Source organism: Paramormyrops kingsleyae, chromosome 4, assembly GCF_048594095.1.
Source record: "Paramormyrops kingsleyae isolate MSU_618 chromosome 4, PKINGS_0.4, whole genome shotgun sequence".
NCBI lineage: Eukaryota > Metazoa > Chordata > Actinopteri > Osteoglossiformes > Mormyridae > Paramormyrops > Paramormyrops kingsleyae.
In genome coordinates this window covers 37,331,281-37,351,691 of record NC_132800.1, presented here as the reverse complement: position 1 = coordinate 37,351,691, position 20,411 = coordinate 37,331,281, and the positions used below count along the sequence as shown (strand labels likewise).

The 20,411-nt window shown below is 44.1% G+C and overlaps 3 protein-coding genes across 5 annotated transcripts; 1 reads left to right on the top strand and 2 right to left on the bottom strand.

The window, feature by feature from the left end:
- The first annotated feature begins 52 nt into the window (after window positions 1-52).
- On the top strand, window positions 53-16,980 carry LOC111846189 (secreted frizzled-related protein 4-like). The gene is made up of 9 exons (XM_023816146.2): window positions 53-337; window positions 2,283-2,463; window positions 2,584-2,650; window positions 13,903-14,304; window positions 14,443-14,517; window positions 14,594-14,659; window positions 14,842-15,040; window positions 15,390-15,453; window positions 15,636-16,980. Exons 2-9 carry the CDS (start codon window positions 2,317-2,319, stop codon window positions 15,723-15,725), a joined length of 1,110 nt encoding a protein of 369 aa, XP_023671914.2. The 5' UTR covers window positions 53-337; window positions 2,283-2,316; the 3' UTR covers window positions 15,726-16,980.
- epdr1 (ependymin related 1) lies at window positions 6,973-10,461 on the bottom strand. 3 transcript variants are annotated; one of them, XM_023816152.2, is made up of 3 exons: window positions 10,301-10,461; window positions 8,269-8,477; window positions 6,973-7,727 (listed from the first exon to the last, which is right to left on the bottom strand). In XM_023816152.2, exons 1-3 carry the CDS (start codon window positions 10,309-10,311, stop codon window positions 7,537-7,539), a joined length of 411 nt encoding a protein of 136 aa, XP_023671920.2. In that variant the 5' UTR covers window positions 10,312-10,461; the 3' UTR covers window positions 6,973-7,536. The 3 variants fall into 3 exon arrangements, with proteins under 3 accessions (XP_023671920.2, XP_023671918.1, XP_023671919.1); XM_023816150.2 differs by having other exon boundaries at window positions 10,027-10,450; XM_023816151.2 differs by lacking the exon at window positions 10,301-10,461 and adding an exon at window positions 8,866-9,689.
- On the bottom strand, window positions 16,070-20,351 carry LOC111846225 ((Lyso)-N-acylphosphatidylethanolamine lipase-like). Its single transcript, XM_023816240.2, has 8 exons — window positions 19,997-20,351; window positions 19,048-19,136; window positions 18,631-18,735; window positions 18,235-18,523; window positions 17,900-18,078; window positions 17,704-17,815; window positions 17,427-17,613; window positions 16,070-17,185 (listed from the first exon to the last, which is right to left on the bottom strand). Exons 1-8 carry the CDS (start codon window positions 20,020-20,022, stop codon window positions 17,099-17,101), a joined length of 1,074 nt encoding a protein of 357 aa, XP_023672008.2. The 5' UTR covers window positions 20,023-20,351; the 3' UTR covers window positions 16,070-17,098.
- Window positions 20,352-20,411: the final 60 nt, after the last annotated feature.

Here is a 20,411-nt window from a genome sequence, read left to right as displayed (position 1 = left end):
AGGGGCGTGGAATGATGAGTGACAGCATAACAAAGTAGGCTGAGGACCTCCATTGCTGCCTTTGGTGTCAGCTTGCGCTAGATACCAAATACCAAAGCCACAAACATATATCGTATCTTTCATTCATTAATATGTAGAAAATGTAGTGGTGACATCCATTAATCAAAACGCTGTTTGCAAGGGCTGTTGGGATCGGGACATTTACTAAGAGGATCTTTCAGCTGTGGAATAGACTTTCAGTACAATCAGAATCGGTGCGCCAAATGGGCAAAGATTCCAGCAGAGGGGCGTATTGGAAGCTTGAGTGAGTCAGAATTCCATAATAATGTCTTTTGAGGTGAGTGGGTTGAATATTTCCGATTGCAAATGTACATATCACATCGTTCCATCCACCTTCCAGCCGGGATGCAGGGAGTGCAATTTAATATACTACTTAGATTAACCTACAAACTGTGATAAAGCATGTGCGGTGGTTAGCATTTTGTGAGCACACCACCGATTACTGTTTACAGCTCGCGCTATTCTTCTTGCCCGATTAAAATCCAGTACTGGCTTCTATCTACGATATCCTGTCCTCCGAGATGGCTGTTACAGAGCCTGCAGCAAGGGGGCGCCCTTTTCGTTAGTCTCCCGACGTCTTGTAAAGCGCAGGATGAGTTCAGTTTCTGCTCCTTCGTTCTAATTATATTTGTCTATAATTGCTCTGTGCAGTGTTGCAGCTCACCAGAACTTGTCTGTTCCAATAAATTATAGCCGTTTATAGGGGAGTGAGGCTGAGCTGTGGTTTATACAGCTCAGCTGGACAGGAGCAGGAATGGTCCATGTGTCATTTTACTGACCCTGAACACTGAATATACACTCACCTAAAGGATTATTAGGAACACCTGTTCAATTTCTCATTAATGCAATTATCTAATCAACCAATCACATGGCAGTTGCTTCAATGCATTTAGGGGTGTGGTCCTGGTCAAGACAATCTCCTGAACTCCAAACTGAATGTCAGAATGGGAAAGAAATTTAAGCAATTTTGAGTGTGGCATGGTTGTTGGTGCCAGATGGGCTGGTCTGAGTATTTAATCTGCTCAGTTACTAGGATTTTCACGCACAACCATTTCTAGGGTTTACAAAGAATGGTGTGCAAAGGGAAAAACATCCAGTATGCGGCAGTCCTGTGGGCGAAAATGCCTTGTTGATGCTAGAGGTCAGAGGAGAATGGGCTGACAGAAGAGCAACTTTGACTGGAATAACCACTCGTTACAACCGAGGTATGCAGCAAAGCATTTGTGAAGCCACAACACGCACAACCTTGAGGCGGATGGGCTACAACAGCAGAAGACCCCACCGGGTACCACTCATCTCCACTACAAATAGGAAAAAGAAGCTACAATTTGCACGAGCTCACCAAAATTGGACAAAATTGGACTGGAAAAATGTTGCCTGGTCTGATGAGCCTCGATTTCTGTTGAGACATTCAAATGGTCTGAGTCAGAATTTGGCGTAAACAGAATGAGAACATGGATCCATCATGCCTTGTTACCACTGTGCAGGCTGGTGGTGGTGGTGTAATGGTGTGGGGGATGTTTTCTTGGCACACTTTAGGCCCCTTAGTGCCAATTGGGCATCGTTTAAATGCCACGGCCTACCTGAGCATTGTTTCTGACCATGTCCATCCCTTTATGACCACCATGTACCCATCCTCTGATGGCTACTTCCAGCAGGATAATGCACCATGTCACAAAGCTCGAATCATTTCAAATTGGTTTCTTGAACATGACAATGACTTAACTGTACTAAAATGGCCCCCACAGTCACCAGATCTCAACCCAATAGAGCATCTTTGGGATGTGGTGGAACAGGAGCTTCGTGCCCTGGATGTGCATCCCACAAATCTCCATCAACTGCAAGATGCTATCCTATCAATATGGGCCAACATTTCTAAAGAATGCTTTCAGCACCTTGTTGAATCAATGCCACGTAGAACTAAGGCAGTTCTGAAGGCGAAAGGGGGTCAAACACCGTATTAGTATGGTGTTCCTAATAATCCTTTAGGTGAGTGTACACTAAAGGAACACTTTGCTAAGCAGTGGTTGTGACTCACCATTAGGGGGCGCCAAGCATTGCAGTGGGGTCCCTTCAATCCCAGTACCTGGTCCAAGGCTGTCTGCCACGATCCAAAACCACTTGGCTGGCTAAGCTGGCCGGAGAGCCTGGTTATTTTAAATACACGCCTGAGCGAGAGAGGAGCGTTGTGTTTATGGTGTGTTTTCAAAATGCACTTACAGGAAAGCGGGCCTGCCCTGAGCTGTTGTGGTCACCATGCACAGTGGCTTGGATCCCCGAACCTGGTCAGATGTGATTCTCCTGGGAACGTGGACTCTCAACGGCTCTCCGTGGCATCGGCCTTCTGAGGGGGGAGCTAGAAGCCGCCTGCGGCCGGAACCCAAAGAAAATATACATAATGAGGTGTTTGAGGCAATGCGACACAAGGACCAAATGACAACGGGTTATATTTCAGGCAGAATGCTGCCACTGTAACTTTTTAAAACGTGCCCTATAATACACTAATATGATTTTCTTTGGCAGATGAGAGCTGGACACGTCCAGTCAGCCTATGGACTAGCTGGCAGAAGCATCACTCAAGGCCTCATGGGTAAGTTTGCACCCCGAGAAATGCTATGCTACACAGCCTGAATTACTGTCCCCCAGGAGTAACACAGACTGAATCTCACCAGCTATCTGTACCCATAAATCTAACAGCTCCACCTCATTAGGCCGGTTAGCCAAGCCTGAAATTCCATCACTCCCAGAATGCTCTGCAGCACTCCTTGCCATTACCTTGACCAGAGATCCTCAGGTCGATAATCCCAAGGCATCCTAAAACTGTCGAACTGTCAAACGGAAGTGCTATTTCGCTAAAACGACCCCCATCCCCCACCACAGCCAATCAAAACAGCTGTCGTTACCAGGGGCTGACATCATGGGCATCAGTAGCCTCATGCTGCTGAGCCTGATTCCATGGTGCTCGGTGGGGGGGTGGGACCTGCCCCAACATCGCAAGAAGCCAAAGTCACACTGCAAACACCGTGTCCATCAAGAAGGTTCTAGAAAACATACAATCTGTCACCCACTCTTATTGAACTGTTCAACTGTTACATCTTATTGAATATATAATGGTTTTAAATTAAAAAATACATTTATCCAATTAAATAAGCACCATGGCCCTGCACTATACTGTAGATAAGTGGTAAAGAAGGCGGATGATATTTTTCAGATTTTCTGATCATTGTAAGCCTATTTCTAAATCGCCAAATACACTTGTATAGAGTAGTGTTTTTCCCACAACAGCAACACAACATATCTCCACAAAGGAACAAAATTGGACCCATCCAAACCACAGACTAGCTAACTGACTCTAAGACCTCGGTTTATGCAGACCGGCATAAAGACAAATGCAAGTAAAGCAAAATTCTGTTTTATGTTATCCATGCCATAACATCATACATTATTTCTAATATATACGTTTTTGTTACCGGTCCGTAAACAGGCAGGTAATAACTAAGATTTATTGCGCTAATAAATGAAATTGTTGAAAGACGACAAAATGTCCTCACAGCTACCATGGTTAGAGGAGGTCAAGTTGAGTTTGACCAGAGCTCGTTTGGCTGAAACTGTGAATTATGATTTTTAAAGTGCAACACTATTCTTGTTTGACGGCCCATCGCAATTCTGCACTCTTGATATGAAAATCACCGAATACATTTTAAGATTCAAAGCTTCAACATACATCGGAAACCATACAGTATTTAAGCTCTTTCAAAGGCAATTGCAAAAGATGGAAAACCAGCTGAGACGCTGTGGTTTGCGGCTAGATTATTTCCAAGAAATGCCAGCGTTTTCTTTTGGGAAACGTTTTTATGATTGTTCAAGAAACATGACTTGTCAGTGGTTAAAAACGTTCCTTCTCATTTTTGACCTAAGTAAAACAGGGGAAAAGCTGTCATCGGCTTGGGAAGCAGTACCAATTGCTTGTTGACTGGAGAAGAGAATACGAAATGTCGGTCCTAATGAATTGTGATATCTGTGTTATAAGTGAAACAGAATATGAAACACTGGGAACGAGAGTGGTTATACGAAACCAAAAACACATAATTTAGTGCGGGAACGAACCATTTAATATGCACTCTTAAAATACAATGCCTGGCCCAGGATGTCAAACTGTGACAACTCGGATTTTCCTTCGCTCGAATTTAACTATTTAGGAGCAGTGAACGCATTTTGTAACTATTCTTAATAAACCGCCTAAAAACTCAGATGACGTATCGCCACGTACGATGATCGTGTTTATTTCTTTGCTGCGTTTCAGGAAAACAACGTGAAAACAAAAAGCTTATCTTATTTTGTATCCAATTAAGTTTTGTATCCATTTTTTGGGAGAAAAAAAAACAGCTAACTGCAGCCGTGAATTAGTCTCCAGGATTTTAAACTCCTGTGAGCCGTAGTTCAAGGCGTATTCGTTTTATTTTGACATTTAAAGGCAGCCAGAAACCGAGCGTCTTTATTATGAAGAACAGCAAGTCCCCGAGCCCCATCACATTTTATTTACTTAGTCCGTTCCTTTTTCTTGGTATGTTGGTCTCTGCTCGACCCAGCACCTTTCTGACCATAATCCTCCCTTCACTAGCCCGCCTTTCGATCACAGCTGCATCCGCAGTTTTGTTAGATCCCTGTAACTTTCAAATTCAACTGGACTACGTTTGCTCAGAGTTCAAACATACAACTCGTATCACCAAAACAGTTACACCTTTCACGCATATTAAATATACACTATAGGGTGAAACTTAAACTGAAATATTTTGCAATTGATCGCCCTTAGTAACTCGGAACTATGGTTCTCCGAATATAATCGCGATCATACGGCACGTGCGCGATAATCGGCAGGTTTTTATATGATGGGCGTAAACATTTTCCGCCCATCGTATAAATCTCTGGTGCTTATTGCGCATCGCAATTATGTCGTGAGAGCCCTGCTTGGAATAGACGTGCTTTGGTAAAAGCTAATTCACCATTAACCACATGACTACTACATACCATTCATGAGTCAGTTTTTAGCCGAAACGCAAATCCATAGCCAAGCTGCATCTCCTCCCCTGCCATTCATTAAGAAATGGTCCCTGTGCCTACAGAGACCCTACCTATAGTTCTACAGGCCTATAGTTTAAATCCTGCGGCAGAGCTACACTATATTGGCGAAAGTACTGGGACACCTGCCTTTACACACACATGAACTTTAATGACATCATATTCTTAATACATAGGCTTTAATATGGAGTTGGCCCACCTTTTGCAGCTATAACAGCTTCAACTCTTCTGTGAAGGCTGTCCACAAGGTTTAGGAGTGTGTTTATGGGAATTTTTGACTATTCTTCCAGAAGAGCATTTCTGAGGTTAGGCACTGATGTTGGACGAGAAGGCCTGGCTCACAGTCTCTGCTCTAATTCATCCCAAAGGTGTTCTATCACGTTGAGGTCAGGGCTCTGTGCAGGCCAGTCCAGATCCTCCACACTAGACTCACTCATCCATGTCCTAATGGACCTTTCTTTGTGCACAGTCATGTTGGATCAGGAAGGAGCCATCCCCAAACTGTTCCCACAAAGTTGGGAGCATGAAATTCTCCAAAATGGCTTTGAATGCTACAGCATTAAGAGTTACTCTCACTGGAATTAAAGGACCAAGCCCAACCCCTAAAAAACAACCCCACACCATAATCCCCCCTCCACCAAACTTTACACAATGCAGTCGGGTAGGTAACATTCTCCTGGTTACCGCCAAACTCAGACTCATCCATCGGACTACCAGACAGAGAAGCGTGATTCATCACTCCAGAGAAGTCATCTCCACTGCTCCAGAATCCAGGGACGGCATTCTTTACGCCAATGCATTCGATGCATTACATTGCACTTGGTGATGTACTCAGAATCAGAATCAGCTGCTCGGCCATGGAAACCCATTCCATGAAGTTCTCTATGCACTGTTCTTGAGCTAATCTGAAGTCCACAAGAAGTTTGGAGGTCTGTAGCTATTGACTCTGCAGACAGTTGGTGACGTCTGCACACTGTGGACGCTTCAGCATGCCTTGTCCCCGCTCTGTGATTTTACATGGCCTACCACTTTGTGGCCGAGTTGCTGCTTTTCCCAATTGCTTCCACTTTGTTATATATAATACCACTAACAGTTGATCATGGAATATTTAGTAGCAAGGATATTTTACGAATGGACTTATTGCACAGGTGGCATCCTATCACCACGCTTGAATTCACTGAGCTCCTGAGAGTGACCCATCCTTTCAGAACAGGTGATTGATTTTGTACACCTGTTGTCCTGCCCCGATCGTCTGCTCCTTCCATGTGCCCCGCCCCCTCGTTAACCTCATGTGGAGTCCCCGTGTGATCAGCTGTTTCTGGTTGTTGTCATTAGTCCTCTGTATTTAGTCTGCGTTTCAGTTTGTTTCCCCAGTCCGGTCATTGTAATGTCAACCTGCGTTTGCTGTCTGTTCGTTTATTTTTACTTCCATTAAATCCTGCATTTTCCCCAACTCCTGGCTTCCTGCGCTTCTATCTACGTTCCGTGCGCCATGAGACACAAACACCTGAATTCAGTGATTTGGCGGGGTATCCCAATACTTTTGGCTATATAGTGTACATTCGACTTGTGTATATGATCATTTTAAAGGCAGTTTTTTAAGTTCTTAATCATCCCATATAAGGCATTGAGTGCTTCACCCTCCCCTTCTGATGATTCCATTCATCCCACCTGGAGCAGGTTGTGCTGGATTACTTTTAAGAAACACTAGACGTCCCAAATCTAAAAATGATCAAATAGCTAATTGGTTAGGATTCCGATTGTTTGTCTGTCTAATGATGATCACGAAGGAAGTTTTTACACCTGTTTTACAGTTGCAATACCATCAGTCAGTTTGTATTTTACACAATTTCACATTTAACCTTTATTATAATCAGCTATTAATGCAAACAATAGCCACAATAAATCAACATCTTTAGCTTAAAATACAAAAATGAGTTATTGCATAATAACCTGATTCGAGCAGGCAAATGTTATCAATTAAAGCAGTGGATAATGGTATTAAGAAATACAGGTTCGTTATTTCACCAAAAAACAGCAGCAGGCAATGGTAAAGTGTCATTATCTTGGACAAAAGTGTGCAGATTGATCTAAATTACAATGATAATACTGATCTTGCACATATAAGCAGGTAATGTGTGACTTTTGCCCTATTTCCAAGATTAATATGGAGGTAGATTAGCAGACTGGTTGCACTAAACCATGATTTTCTTATCCACCATCAACCATTGGCCAAATTGTCGCTAACAAACTGATGGTTCTTGTTCTTTGTCTGCTTTATGCCTTGTGCACCCCCGGCTTGATTCAGCCTGTATGAGTAGCTGTGTGATTTGCCCCGCCCCCTCCCTAGCCTTGGTGTGCCTCCGTGTTTGTTTTGGGGCAGCGCTAATGTGATGCTCAGCATCCCTGGGTCATCCTCTGGGTCTGAGCACTCCGGCAGGTTTCGGGGGGTGTGAAAACGCTCGGGTCGCTGATCCCCAGCCGCAGGTCAAAGAAGCGGGTGGAGGTGGTGACACTGCTGTTCTTCGTGTAGGTCTCCTGCACGGGGTAGCAGTCCTTGACAGTGTAAACACCCACCCAGGCTTCATCTGCAGGCAAGGCAGAGAGAGAGAGAGAGAGACGTCTCTGTCTGGATTTCCCATCACTCTCTCCAGCCACACATCAAACATCAGGACACATTTCTGTTCCAAACTAGAAGCCTCATGACCAGGAAAATGCTGAACTGACCAGACTCCCTTTACCTTATAAACAGATGCACATAACTGGCACGCAATTACGCATTCACCTTTAAAAGCGATACGTACGGCAGTAGAATGTCTTAACAGAGCAAATGCGTACTTATTTTATGTTTAAATTACCGTACATCTTAACATTTATACCGCAAATGAAGTGCAAATCAGCATGTTTTTGCTCTCTCAGCTCCCAGCCAGATGTTCCACATTTTTGCTCCCTCCCAGCTGCCGGTGGACTGTCTGTGGGTCTCCAAGGACCAGACAGGGAAACGCTGGTCTATAGGAATCGCGTTTATCATACAAACAGGAGACACCACGTCAGGTAATCTGAGAAGGTAAAGGGCAGAAGCTCAGCCCAGGTCGTACAAACCCAGCTGCTAAGGTGAACGATACCTACTCTTCCGGGCAGGTTTCCGATCTGACCATTCCTGCACTTGGATCATGTCGCCCGGCCCGCCGATGACATACTGGTCTTCGTAGGTGGAATTGTCGGGAATGTCGTAGGGATCCCATGCTTCCGTAAGAGGGATTTTGGAGCACAGCTTGGTGACCTGCTCTATCTGAAAGAGCACAGCGCTCTTGAAAAGATAGATGTACTCAAAGTACCTGCAGAGTGGAAAGAAGACTCATTTACAAATCTCATTTAAAAAAAAAACATCTTTTGGGGGACTGTTATAATTTTGGGCTAAACATGCATTTCTCTCAGTGACTAATAAATGGTTGTAACATTCCTCACTTGGTTTGATGAACTACTATGATATTTATTATAGTAATGAACATGTCATACTGTAATGATCATGTTACATTATTATTACTGTTGTGGTTGTTGTTGGAGAACTGTGGGTTTAAAAACAACCTTATTATTTGTGTGTGTGTGTGTGTGTGTGTGTGTATGATTAAATGCAATTTGTTTTAAAAAAAAAATAAAACACATAATATGAACACAAAGGTTATAGCCTCTAGGAAAGGTTTTATGAAACTTTCATAAACTCACAGACACAAATCCATAGGACCAAATAGCTACAGACAGCAGACATCAGGCAGAGTCGGCAAAAGTGAGAGGACGGAGGCGGCCCAAATGATAGAAACGCAGTTGGTCTCTGGCGCGAGCGTGAAGCCGATCCCTCCTGACGGGCTACTGACGGTTTGGCTGAAGCTGGGGAGGGGCTGCCTCCGGTCCCATGGCGATACCGTCACATGCAACATTGCGTGCAGGCTGCCAAAATGCTCCTGTCCAGCTACTGCTCATCATATTATTATCTGCACCACACAAAACTGAGTAACACCTGTCCCCTCCTCTTCACAGTGTGTATTAGGATTTATAACGCATGAATTAAGCAATGGGGTAGGCATAAAGTTGACTTTGGGTGTGCCATGGGAAAACAAGATGTGGAAGAATTTAAGCACAATAATATAATGTGTCAGGTCAGGTTGGGGAGCGTGAGCGTTGCCGCACCCAGCACACGGCGACCCCCAGGCAGATACACGACAAGCTGACGGTTTGGGCGGCATTTGCTCACCCCTGCCGCTAAAGGTATTAAGTAGACCTAACAATTTCAGCGGCACGAACCTTCCGCATTATTTTAAAAGTCGACAGTCATGAATCCAAATGATTCACGCAAAGACTGAGACAATATGGCATCACGTCCCTATCCATGTAAATGACCGGTAGCCTAGCTACTTTCTCAAAAACACAAATAAAATAATAAAATGACAGAATGAAGATTTAGGAGAAATCCACAATTACTCCCACGAACAGGCAATTCATAAAAATCACAAAAAGAAAAAAAAGAGAGATCACGCTGAAAGATTGGTAATATAGCTTTTGAAGAAAAAATATAACCCCGGTGATATTAAAAACGAGCAGTGAACTGGTGACTTAAAGCCGGCGATTTGTTTGCGTTGGAACAGCATTTCCCAGAATGCCATCGTGTCAACAGCCGCTTCTATGAATTTTATCAGGCGACCGATTTTAATTAAAATCAAATACATCACCTTTACATCATATACTTCGACTTAGACAGATATATGCTTAAACAATTGCAACGCAGAGGTCTAGATAATTAGTTTTACTTTTTGTCAAATTACATGACGACTTATTAGGCTACTTGTCTTACACTCTTAGTACGCTTCCCGATCGTATAATTATACGTACTTCTTACACGGCACATGTCCTCTCTTTTCTTCAAGGACCATAATTTGCTGATTGAGCCCATCATACGACATCATGGCCCGTGTATTCAGCCCAGTGTTGTGGTCGTACTCCACAATCCTCCCCTCCCATTGCACGGGAGCCTGACAAGGCTGGACCGGAGCACCGGCGAAGGTCAGGCTACCCTGCAGCGGCTGTGCGGCCGAGAAGCACAATGCGACGATGACGGTGAAACCGCAAAAATGCATCCCGACGGTAACGACAAGTCACTGCTTACGGAAGATTCATGAGAAACAGCCCGTTTAGCGGCCACCGGCGACACTTTCCTCCCTGCGCTGCGCAGGTCTCCTAATAGCATCAAAAGCGCAGTTCAACTGCTGAATCACCGAGAGCATCGAACCAGTCTGTTCGCTATTTATACATAACCCTACAACATCTTAAATTACAATCAAGTAGCCTAATACGAGTAAAATTAATTTCAATCATAGCCTAGGCCTATATGTATTTAGAACGAATTATATGCCTATAAATAAATGTTCACTATATCGTACAACCGAATATATCACAAGAAATTATTAATCTTCAAAATAACACAGACATAGACCTACATGTTTCACGGTGTATGTATAGGCTGTTCAAATAATAATTTAAGTATTTTCACGTTTTAATGCCCCATGTAGGCTATTCGAAAATATATCCTACGTTCTTCGCAATTAAATTATGAACGCTAATTTCATATTCGCATAAATTTCAAATTTCGCTAATAAAATTTTGATGAATTGAAGGGCTGGTAATAGCGATGAATCTTCTTGCTGTCTGGTTATCCGTCCGCTAACAATTTGTCGTTCTAGGAAAGTTTACCGAACGTTACGATCGGGGAGTTTCTACCTATCTAACCTCAGGGAGTAAGCCAGGTTTACCTGGGGCTTATTCAAGTACCGCAACTGGGCCGACCGCTACAACTAACACTAATAATATATAAATAAACGAAGGGCGAGATAGAGCAGCTGGTAACATTGTCGTGGTTTGTATGTCAAAGATCAGGGGTTCAATGTTGGATGGCGCATTCGTAGTTTACACATGTAGCACTTACAGCGGCCTCCATAGTTACTGTCATCCCTTCTAAACATTTGTAAAAATCCACCTTTTGGTGAAGTAGTTTCATATCGCACTGAAAAAATGAGAAAAAATCCAACCTTTCCTTAAAATACATTTGTTGAAACAAAAACAAATCCTTCATCAAGAAATAATTATCTTTAACAAAAACACACGTGCCACGATTATCGGCACCCGTGCTTTTAATAGTTTGTACAACCTCCCTTTGCCAGTATCACAGCACTGAGTCTTCTCCTATAACATTTTATAAGTTTGGAGAATACCAAATAGGGCATTTGAGTCCATTCCTCTGTACAGAATCTCTCCAGATCACCCAGGGTCCTCAGCCCTCTCTTGTACACTCTCCTCTTCAGCTCAGCCCACAGGTTTTCAGTGGGGTTCAGGTCAGGGGACTGAGATGGCCATGGCAAAAGCTTGATTCTGTGGTCAGCAAACCATTTTATGTTGATTTGGACATGTACTTAGGGTCACTGTCCGGCTGGAAGATCCAATGATGGCCCAGTTTTTTAGTTTCCTGGCAGAGGCAGCCAAATTTTGATGTAAAATGCCCTGGTATTTCATGGAGTCCATAATTCCATGTACCCTAACGAGGTTTCCAGGGCCTTTGGAGGAAAAACAGCCCCACAGCATCACAGAACCTCCACCATATTTTGCATTTGGGATAAGGTTCATTTCATTATAGCCATCCTTCTTTTTATGCCAAACCCACCTTATATTTATTGCCAACAAGCTCAATTTTTGTTTCATCAGTCCATTGAATTTGGTCAAAGTTGTAGTAGTGTTTCACAAACTCCAGTTGCTTACATTTGTGGTTAACTCATCACAAAAAAGGGCTTTTTTCTGACATACCTTCCAAATAATCTGTTAGCATGAAGGGGGCGTCTGCAGGGGCGGATTAAGGTGTACAGAGGCCCCTAGGCTACAGTAGTCTGTGGGCCCCCAACCCCACCCCCCTCCGCGCCAATGGGGGCCCCCTTGCAGGCTGGCACACGTGGGGCCCCTAGGCTTAAGCCATATCTAGCCTGTGCGTTAATCTGCCCCTGGTCGTCTGATAGTTTGTTCAGAGACGTGGTAACCTCAAGATTTTGCTTGGTCTTGTATTTCACCAACAGTCATCCTTGGGGATGTTTTTGCCTCTTTTATGATCCTCCTCACTGTATGTAGGGGAAAAATAAACTTGGGTCCTCTTCCAGGCAGATTTGTAACAGTTCCAGTTGTTGTCCACTTTTTTATTATTGCCCTAACAGTAGAAATGGGAATTTTAAGGCGAGTAGCTATTTTTTAATACCCATTCCCTGATTTATGAAGGTCAACACACTTCTCCCTCATTTGGGGTGTATGTTCTCTTATCTTTCCCATGTTGATGGATGACTAAGGGAATTTGGGCTCTGTGTCGCCTCATGTTCGTATCCCTGTTAACCAGGAAGTCATGGATTACAGCTTGAAGGTTCCTATATTCACTTCATTCAACTCAAAGATGTACAATTTACAGAGGAAACATGCTTCAGTTACATTGTGTTCACTATGATTTCCAGGGGTGCCATTAATTGTGACTCATGTGTTTTTGTTAAAGATAATTATTTCTTGATGAAGGTTATTTTTTCTTGGAATAAACCTGCTAATGAAAAGTTGGATTTTTCTAAATTTTTCAGTGTGACATGAAGCTGCTTCACCAAACGGTGGATTTATCCTAACCCTTTGTACAAATCTTTACAAGGGATGCCAATAATTGTGGAGGGTGCTGTATATGAAATAATGTTTAATCACGAAACATTCTTTTTCAATTTTAATTGCGTTAAAAGGATGTCAAGGTAATATTTAATCGTACCGATATTGACAGATCCTTTGTTAAAATGTAAAATGTGGAAACTACCATCCATTGACATTACAGTACAAGATCGTTCTCTGCTAACTTTGAGAAGACCTTCACACAACGGCATGGCTAACGCTGGGAGTGTTCCCCCGTTAGCTGGTCATTTTCTCGGGGCTGATAAGGGATTTACGTCTAACATTCGTTAGGGTCTCTACCGTCCGACCCTAACCTTTGTGTCGCTTCCCCATTCAGCCATGTGCTGTTCTTTGATGATTCCCCCTTACTGCTGCATAGCTCATGAGTTGAGTGAGTGACATTTAACCAGATCCCCCCTAGTTGTGAGTTCGAAGCTAGCCTAGTTAATCTGTGTTCCCTTTGATTGGTTAATTTATATGAGGTACACCTGTCCCTTATTCTCCCTGGTTTTCTGTTTGTATTTAAGTGAATTCCCCTAGTGGGTCATTGTATTAGAATGCTGTGTTGGTTTTCCTCTGGTTCTGCTCCCTGTGTTGCGCTTTTTTGGATATTTTTGTAGTTTTCGTTTCTCCCCCATAAACCAATTTGTCTTAGAACTCTGGAGTGGCTCCTCACATAATTTCCCCGCCTGCACTATGCCAACATTTTTGAAAATGACTGTATCTTTAAAGGTCTAACACACTGTTAAAAAGTCAGTGAAGCATGTCTTCTGGATTTCACTGTGGGAAAAATAATAAATCCGGCTAAAAACGTACGGGAAAACACGCGTCACTTGTGGTATTGGTGTTCATCCCACTTTAAATCAAGTCACATTTCTTCAGCAACAGCTTGCACGGCTCCCCGAATTCACAAGTTCGACCTGTTGAACTAATAACGGCATTTAATTTATGCGTTTTTTCACATTTCAAATTTGCACATGCAGGTTGAGGTGGAGATGTATTTGGCGGTGATCGCTATTGTACTTGCTTGGTTAGGGGTGACACCGGTGCAGACGGGTCTCTGCGAGCCGATGCGTATCCCGATGTGCCGGACCATGCCGTGGAACATAACCCGGATGCCCAACCACCTGTACCATAGCACGCAGAAAAACGCCATACTGGCAATCGAGCAGTACGAGGAGCTGCTGGGCATCAACTGCAGCCCGGACCTGCGCTTCTTCCTGTGTGCCATGTACGCCCCGATCTGCACCATGGAGTTCATGCACGACCCCATCAAGCCCTGCAAGTCGTTGTGCGAAAGAGCCCGGGATGGATGCGAGCCGGTCCTGAGGTACTACAACCTCAGCTGGCCGGAGAGCCTCGCCTGCGAGGACTTACCCGTGTACGACCGAGGAGTCTGCATCTCCCCCGAAGCCATTGTCACTGACATAGCGAAAGGTTCGTTACACAAGTGTTTGACTCTGATCTCACCTGCTGAACGCGGTTATTACTGATTACACAACTGCATTAATTTATGAATAAATCAGCTTCGCATGAAAATCGGAAAGAGTTTTCTAAATATTTGTATTATTCCAGATGTGGAGGCTGTCGATTTTTCAAAGGATATGTTGAACATCAGGCGGATTACGGAATGCACGACCCCAACATCTGGTTAGTATTCAGCGAGTCTGTCCTTAATTTGTTCATTTTATAAATATGGTATAAAAGTAAGATTTTTTTCCAATAGATGACTGTACATGCCAGAATACGAAACCGACATTATCCACATACATGGAAAAGAAATATGACTACGGTAAGACTAAAACCTCACAGCCGTTTTTACACAGTGTGAGTGAAGTTATCGCTATTACAGTGTAAGTCATGCTTACTGTGTTTATATACAGTGAAACTATTGTGGCGTCTTAAAAGTTTCTAGTGATCGAAGTATGCTGTTTTCAGCCTGTTTTCATTCTGAACATACTTCCACCCTTGCAGTTATTCATGCTAAAATAATAAGTTTTAGTCGAACCGGGTGCCAGGAGATGACAACATTCGTAGACGTGAAAGAGGTTTTCAAATCCACGTCCCCGATCCCTGAAGCTCACGTGCCTCTGGTGACCAACTCATTATGCGTGTGCCCGGAGGTTGTGACCGGCCAGGACGTCCTGATCATGTGCTACAAATGGCACTCAAGGCGAGCATTTGCGCAATTCACTTCAATTACAACAGTAACATATAGGTGCCAGAAAATATAGGCCTAGATGTTTTACAGAGTCGGTTTAATTTGCATATTTATGATATTAATACGTTTCACAATTTAACTGTATAATACTTGTGTTCACATCCTTTTAACATAAGAATCAACGAAACCTCGTTTTAACCTCTAAAATAACCTAACATTTGCATATTTTTACGGATGTTCTATAAAACAGCAATGCAACGATTCTCTTAAATTATGTTACGAAATGTCGCAGACGGTTCAGAGAACCATTGCTGTCACGCTTCTGTCGAGAGGCTTTCTAACCTGACATGCGTCTCCTCAGGTTAATGCTGCTGGACAGTTGTCTTGTTGAGGGGTGGAAACACCACCTGAAAATAAGGTGCCAGGTAGGTCAGCTGTCCACAAAGCAACCTTCACGCCGGCAGTAGCGAGTATTTTTGGTGTGAAAGATTGGACTTAAACGACAAACTTGCATTGTAGTCTGATTAATTTCTCACATTAGAATTCCTTTCCATTAATTTTTTTTCATTACAAATGTAATTTTTACTTTTTTATACATCCTTACAAGCGGTGGGAACAAAGACTACTGGAGCACCAGAGAAGGACCCCAAAGCAAAGGGCTAGGAGCAGGACTCAAACAGTGGACAACCCAAAATAAACAACCCAGGGGCCAAACACAAATGTCAGGCCGTCCCAGAAAACCTTGGCCATCGAAAACTACTCAAACCCAGTACTTTCCTGATGTGAAAGGATGAAAATTAATGTAAAAAGTGGAACAGCACGCAGTGTACGGATTACGCGTAGACTTACCGCCCATTGACGCGCGCCCCCTGCTGCCGATAATCAAGAATTCCCAAATCTTGTTTGCATAATCAAATACCACAATTCGCTCATACAGCATTTTTTTTAGCATTTAACATATAATAATTATTTGATTAATCGTATTACTAACAGGATCTCAGTCGTTCGTTATTATTGTGTGTTAATAATCAGTCTAATCAGTTTAGTCAGTTTAAAAGACCTTTTTATTCATAAAAATAAATAGTGGAACACCTGCAATATGGTAAATGTCAATATATGATTCAAATGTATTGTCTTACATTTCATTTATTGCCTTGTCATAGAAACATATTTTAATTCACCCAATATAGTATTTTACAATAGGTAGTTTTGTACTTTCTGATAACATAACAACAACAACAAAAAAACAAACATTTTTTGCTTCATTAAATTACAATTCCCCCCAAAAAAACTCTGCCTTGTGTCTCAATTGATCCAATTTCCCAATAAGATGCTAATTTTATTTGCCTAAATTTAACATGAATATATACTAAACTAATTAACTGAATGCCCAGAATGTTGTTGCATTGTCATTCTTTTCATTCAATGATTCATTTTTTCTGGTCCCTCAGCCAATTTAAGAGTGTGTCATCACACAGGAATATCTTATGGTTTGGCTGCTTCTCTAGCATCTACTGGAGCTGCGTTGGCATCAAGGTGTCACCCGGAGGTCAACCTGCTCGTCAACCAGAGGGCACATTGGACACAGCTCCAGAAAGACAACTATTTAAAAGTCTGTACAGTTATTTATTTAGTAGATGCTTTTGTTAGGAACGGCTGGAGCCAGAGAGAGCTGTCAGTCAAGCAGGAGGAGCATCCCTGGAAAATGCCCACAATCCTTTGGTGCAGACATGTCTCTCACACGTCACATGTTCACCCTCACACACTCCCTGCCGCTCACCCACTCACACACGCGTTTGTATTCATATATCTGTGGGGACTTTCCATCCATTTCTATGAGCAAAACCCTAATCCTAACTATGGCAACCTTAAGCCCTACAGCCCTAACCTTAACCATAAGTAACCAAACAGTCTTTTGGCATTTTTAGTTCTTTGATTGCTGTCACTGATTCTTGTGGGGACCAAAAAAGTGTCCCCACAAGCTAAAAAGTAACAGGTTTTACCTCAGTGTGTGGATATTTGGTCCCCACAACGGTGTAAATACAAACTCATGCATACACACACACAGGACTAATCCACACTGCTGCATATCCTCTCTACCACCCGGTTGAACTCCTCCGGTTCATCAGCATAGACGTGGTGAGAAGCATGTATAACCTGGGACAGACAAGTGGGGAAACGGGAAACGAAGGGTTAACTGGGCCTCTGCTGTCTCGCAGCTGTGGGGCACCTTACATGCTACTCATTAATTTCTGCTGTGAAGTGGACTTAGAAGTGAACCTTACAGTGCATTAGGCATCGCAGAAACGATATAGTCCTTTCCAGTCTCCCTCACAGCTTTCTGCCCCTGGTTGAACGCCGTCCCCCCCCCCCTCATTTCCCAGCATGCCCTCCTCACCACAATGCGGGTGTAGCTGTCAGGCCGGACCTGCCTCATCTGGTCCCCCGAGCTCCTGTCCACCCAGGACAGCGATCCGTACAGCAGGGTGACGGGTAACCCTGGGGGCAGCAGGTGAACCCGTTGCAGCATCGGCCTCTTGGCCCAGCCCAGAGACTCGCACATGGCGCGGAATCCCACCTCCCCGCTGACGGAGTGACAGAAACGTGCTCCGTTAGTGTCGCCAACGCCGCCCTGGTCCACGAGGGCCTGTGACTGATCCACCAATCTCTCGTACCTGGGATTCTGTGCGTTGCAGTGGTAGATGTAGTCAGTCATGGTGTCGTCATCAAAAAGACTCTCAAACTTTCTTCTGAAGTCGGGACGGAATCGGTTCACCAGCCCTGGTCCTGGGTGCGACAACGACGTGCTTCAGGTTCATCGATGTTTCCTGCTTCGCAGTTCTAACGTACCTTTTACCCCCCATCACTAACCCCAAGGTCCTGCTGCACGAATCACTGCCAGAGGGTTAAACAGACTGGCGACTGATGCCAGCGCCTTCACCCATCGGGGAGGGGCCTGTCTCTTGACGACTGACCTCCCGGAAACTTCGGCGTCAGGCTGGGAGCGTTCCGGAAACCCCCAGGGGTCTGCCAGAATAAGATGGGTGACCCTAAAGAGAGAGGGAATGTCGGCACCAGGAATTACAGACTCATTTTAACTGATGCCCACGCTCTCTTTTTAAATGCTACTTCACCCTGCCAAGCCTGCAGAGGCTGCACCCACAGTTCATCCTGATCTAGACCTGGACAAAATGCATGCATCCTACCTCTCAGGATACTGGATGGCATAGGCTGTTGCCAGGTAGCCACCCAGGCTGTGGCCCAATAGGATCATGCGCTCCAGTCCCATGGCCTGCCTCCACTGCTCGATGGAGCTCACGTACTGCTCCTCGGCCAGAGTGGCGTCCGAGGGGAAGTGCGGCCGGGAGCTGCGGCCGAAGCCGAGCAGGTCGAAAGCGTGGACCGGGCGGGAGTGACACAGAGGATCCAGGTTCTGGATCCACAGCCCAACCCCTCCCCCAAATCCATGGACCATCACCAGGGGCATCTGAGAGTCTGAGCAAAGAACGGGAGGCCCTGACTCCGTGCCACATTTATGAGCATGGACAGAACAGTATGCAAAATATACTAAATGAACATGTACAGTCATCACCATTCATTACCTGCCTTGGAACGCTTATGAGGGCTGTTATTGGTCACTGTCAGAGTCCAGATCCTCTCCTGATTGGGCAAGGTCACAAACCGGGCACACAGGTTGTTCTTCAGACCTGTGGGACGGGGATTTGTTAGCGAGGCTGACGAAGATCCATTTCCCTGCATGTTCAGGGCCAAAGAAATTATAGGAGCATCCTATGGTTTATAGACACTAAACATGCAGATGTGCATTGAACAGGAACACCTGCAGAGGGCAGGGTGGTCGAGCATCTTTTGACAGCCACCGTATTGGCAAAAGCGGTTAAACTCGTCAGGTAAGCTTAGGGTTAGAGCCTAAGGAACTTGATCAAGCTGAAGATATGGACTCTAAAGGGTTTCAGAGCTGGCAATTCTGCAGGGCAGGCCGCCACAAGGGGGAAGCTCACACGCAAGGATCTTTGCCTCTGCACTTTTCAGCAGGGATGCGGACGTTGGCCTCCAGGATGGCCACCACCACCGCCAGCCGGATGAGGATCTGAGCGGACAGGAGACAGACAGGAGCGCTAGCAGCAGGTTCTCAAAGCCACGCCATGGATAGAGACAGATGTTCCTCCACTGCTACATATAGTATCAATGCGGTTCACTACACTGTATACACAGTACAGACAAAACCCTGGACATCATATGCTTAAGTGGCGTACTTTAAAAATCATCTATTAGGTATTTTAAATTGTTCATGGCTACAGCAGAGCAAGGTAACGCCTTGATTAAAAAATGCTTTGTCATTCACTGTGACGTTGGTATGCGGTATTTAAAGGGACGGAAGTATCTATTTACATGTAGCGAAAGTTTTTTTTTTGTTACAAAAATTAATAATATGAAAACTTAAGGTGTTCCAAGCACAAAAACCGTTGGCAAACAGAAATAGAAGTGCTAGATGTGGGCTGATTAATGGTTAACCGGCATTAAGGTCCCTTGAAACTTTACTAAGCTCAGGCGCGGGGTGAAAATGTCATTATTACGACGTTCCCGAAATCGCGAATTGGCAAATTACTCTTACAAATTACAAATTAACTGTTTACAGTTAAAACACGCGTATAATATTTATAAGTATGACATATAGTATATTACGCGTATATAAAAATCAATCATCAAAACGTTCACATACTTCTTAATTTAAGACACGGAACCCCGGAATCTATTAACATTAATACCGTTGCAGTTAGTATTAATGGCGCATTTAGGTGATTGAAAAGTGCTTTATAAATGTAATGTAATGTATTATTATTTTTATTATCCATAGCTGCCAAACGATGCGCTCCCGGCTCTCTTCAGAGAAATTGCTTACTCTAAACTGTAAAATAAATGTTTATCTTACAGTAGGCAGCCACTCACTCCGTGTCAATGTCGCTGTCCATCATGGTATAAGGAGAGAGAGCACAGCAAAATGTATCTGACAGGTGGGACGTGTAGTCATGACATCAGGAGCCCGAGAGTGGGTCTATCCCACCGTACGGATATCTACCCCGTTGGCCTTCCATAATCTACGACCGGCTGCCCGTCACAGCCGCTTCCGCACTTCTGGGACCAGGAGGGGCTTGCAGTATCTATCCTGAAAATCCGAATACACATACTCCGATCGTGTTAAGCTACCGGGAACGTTTCCGATGACATTCGTCTTATAAAAACCCAATGATTTCAGGGCAAATATTGCGGCAGACTGCAATAAAGCCTGATACATTTCCCCCACCGAATAAAATACCAGTTCTTTTCATGGTGGAACCACAGTATTCTGGCGAAGGAGCGTAGT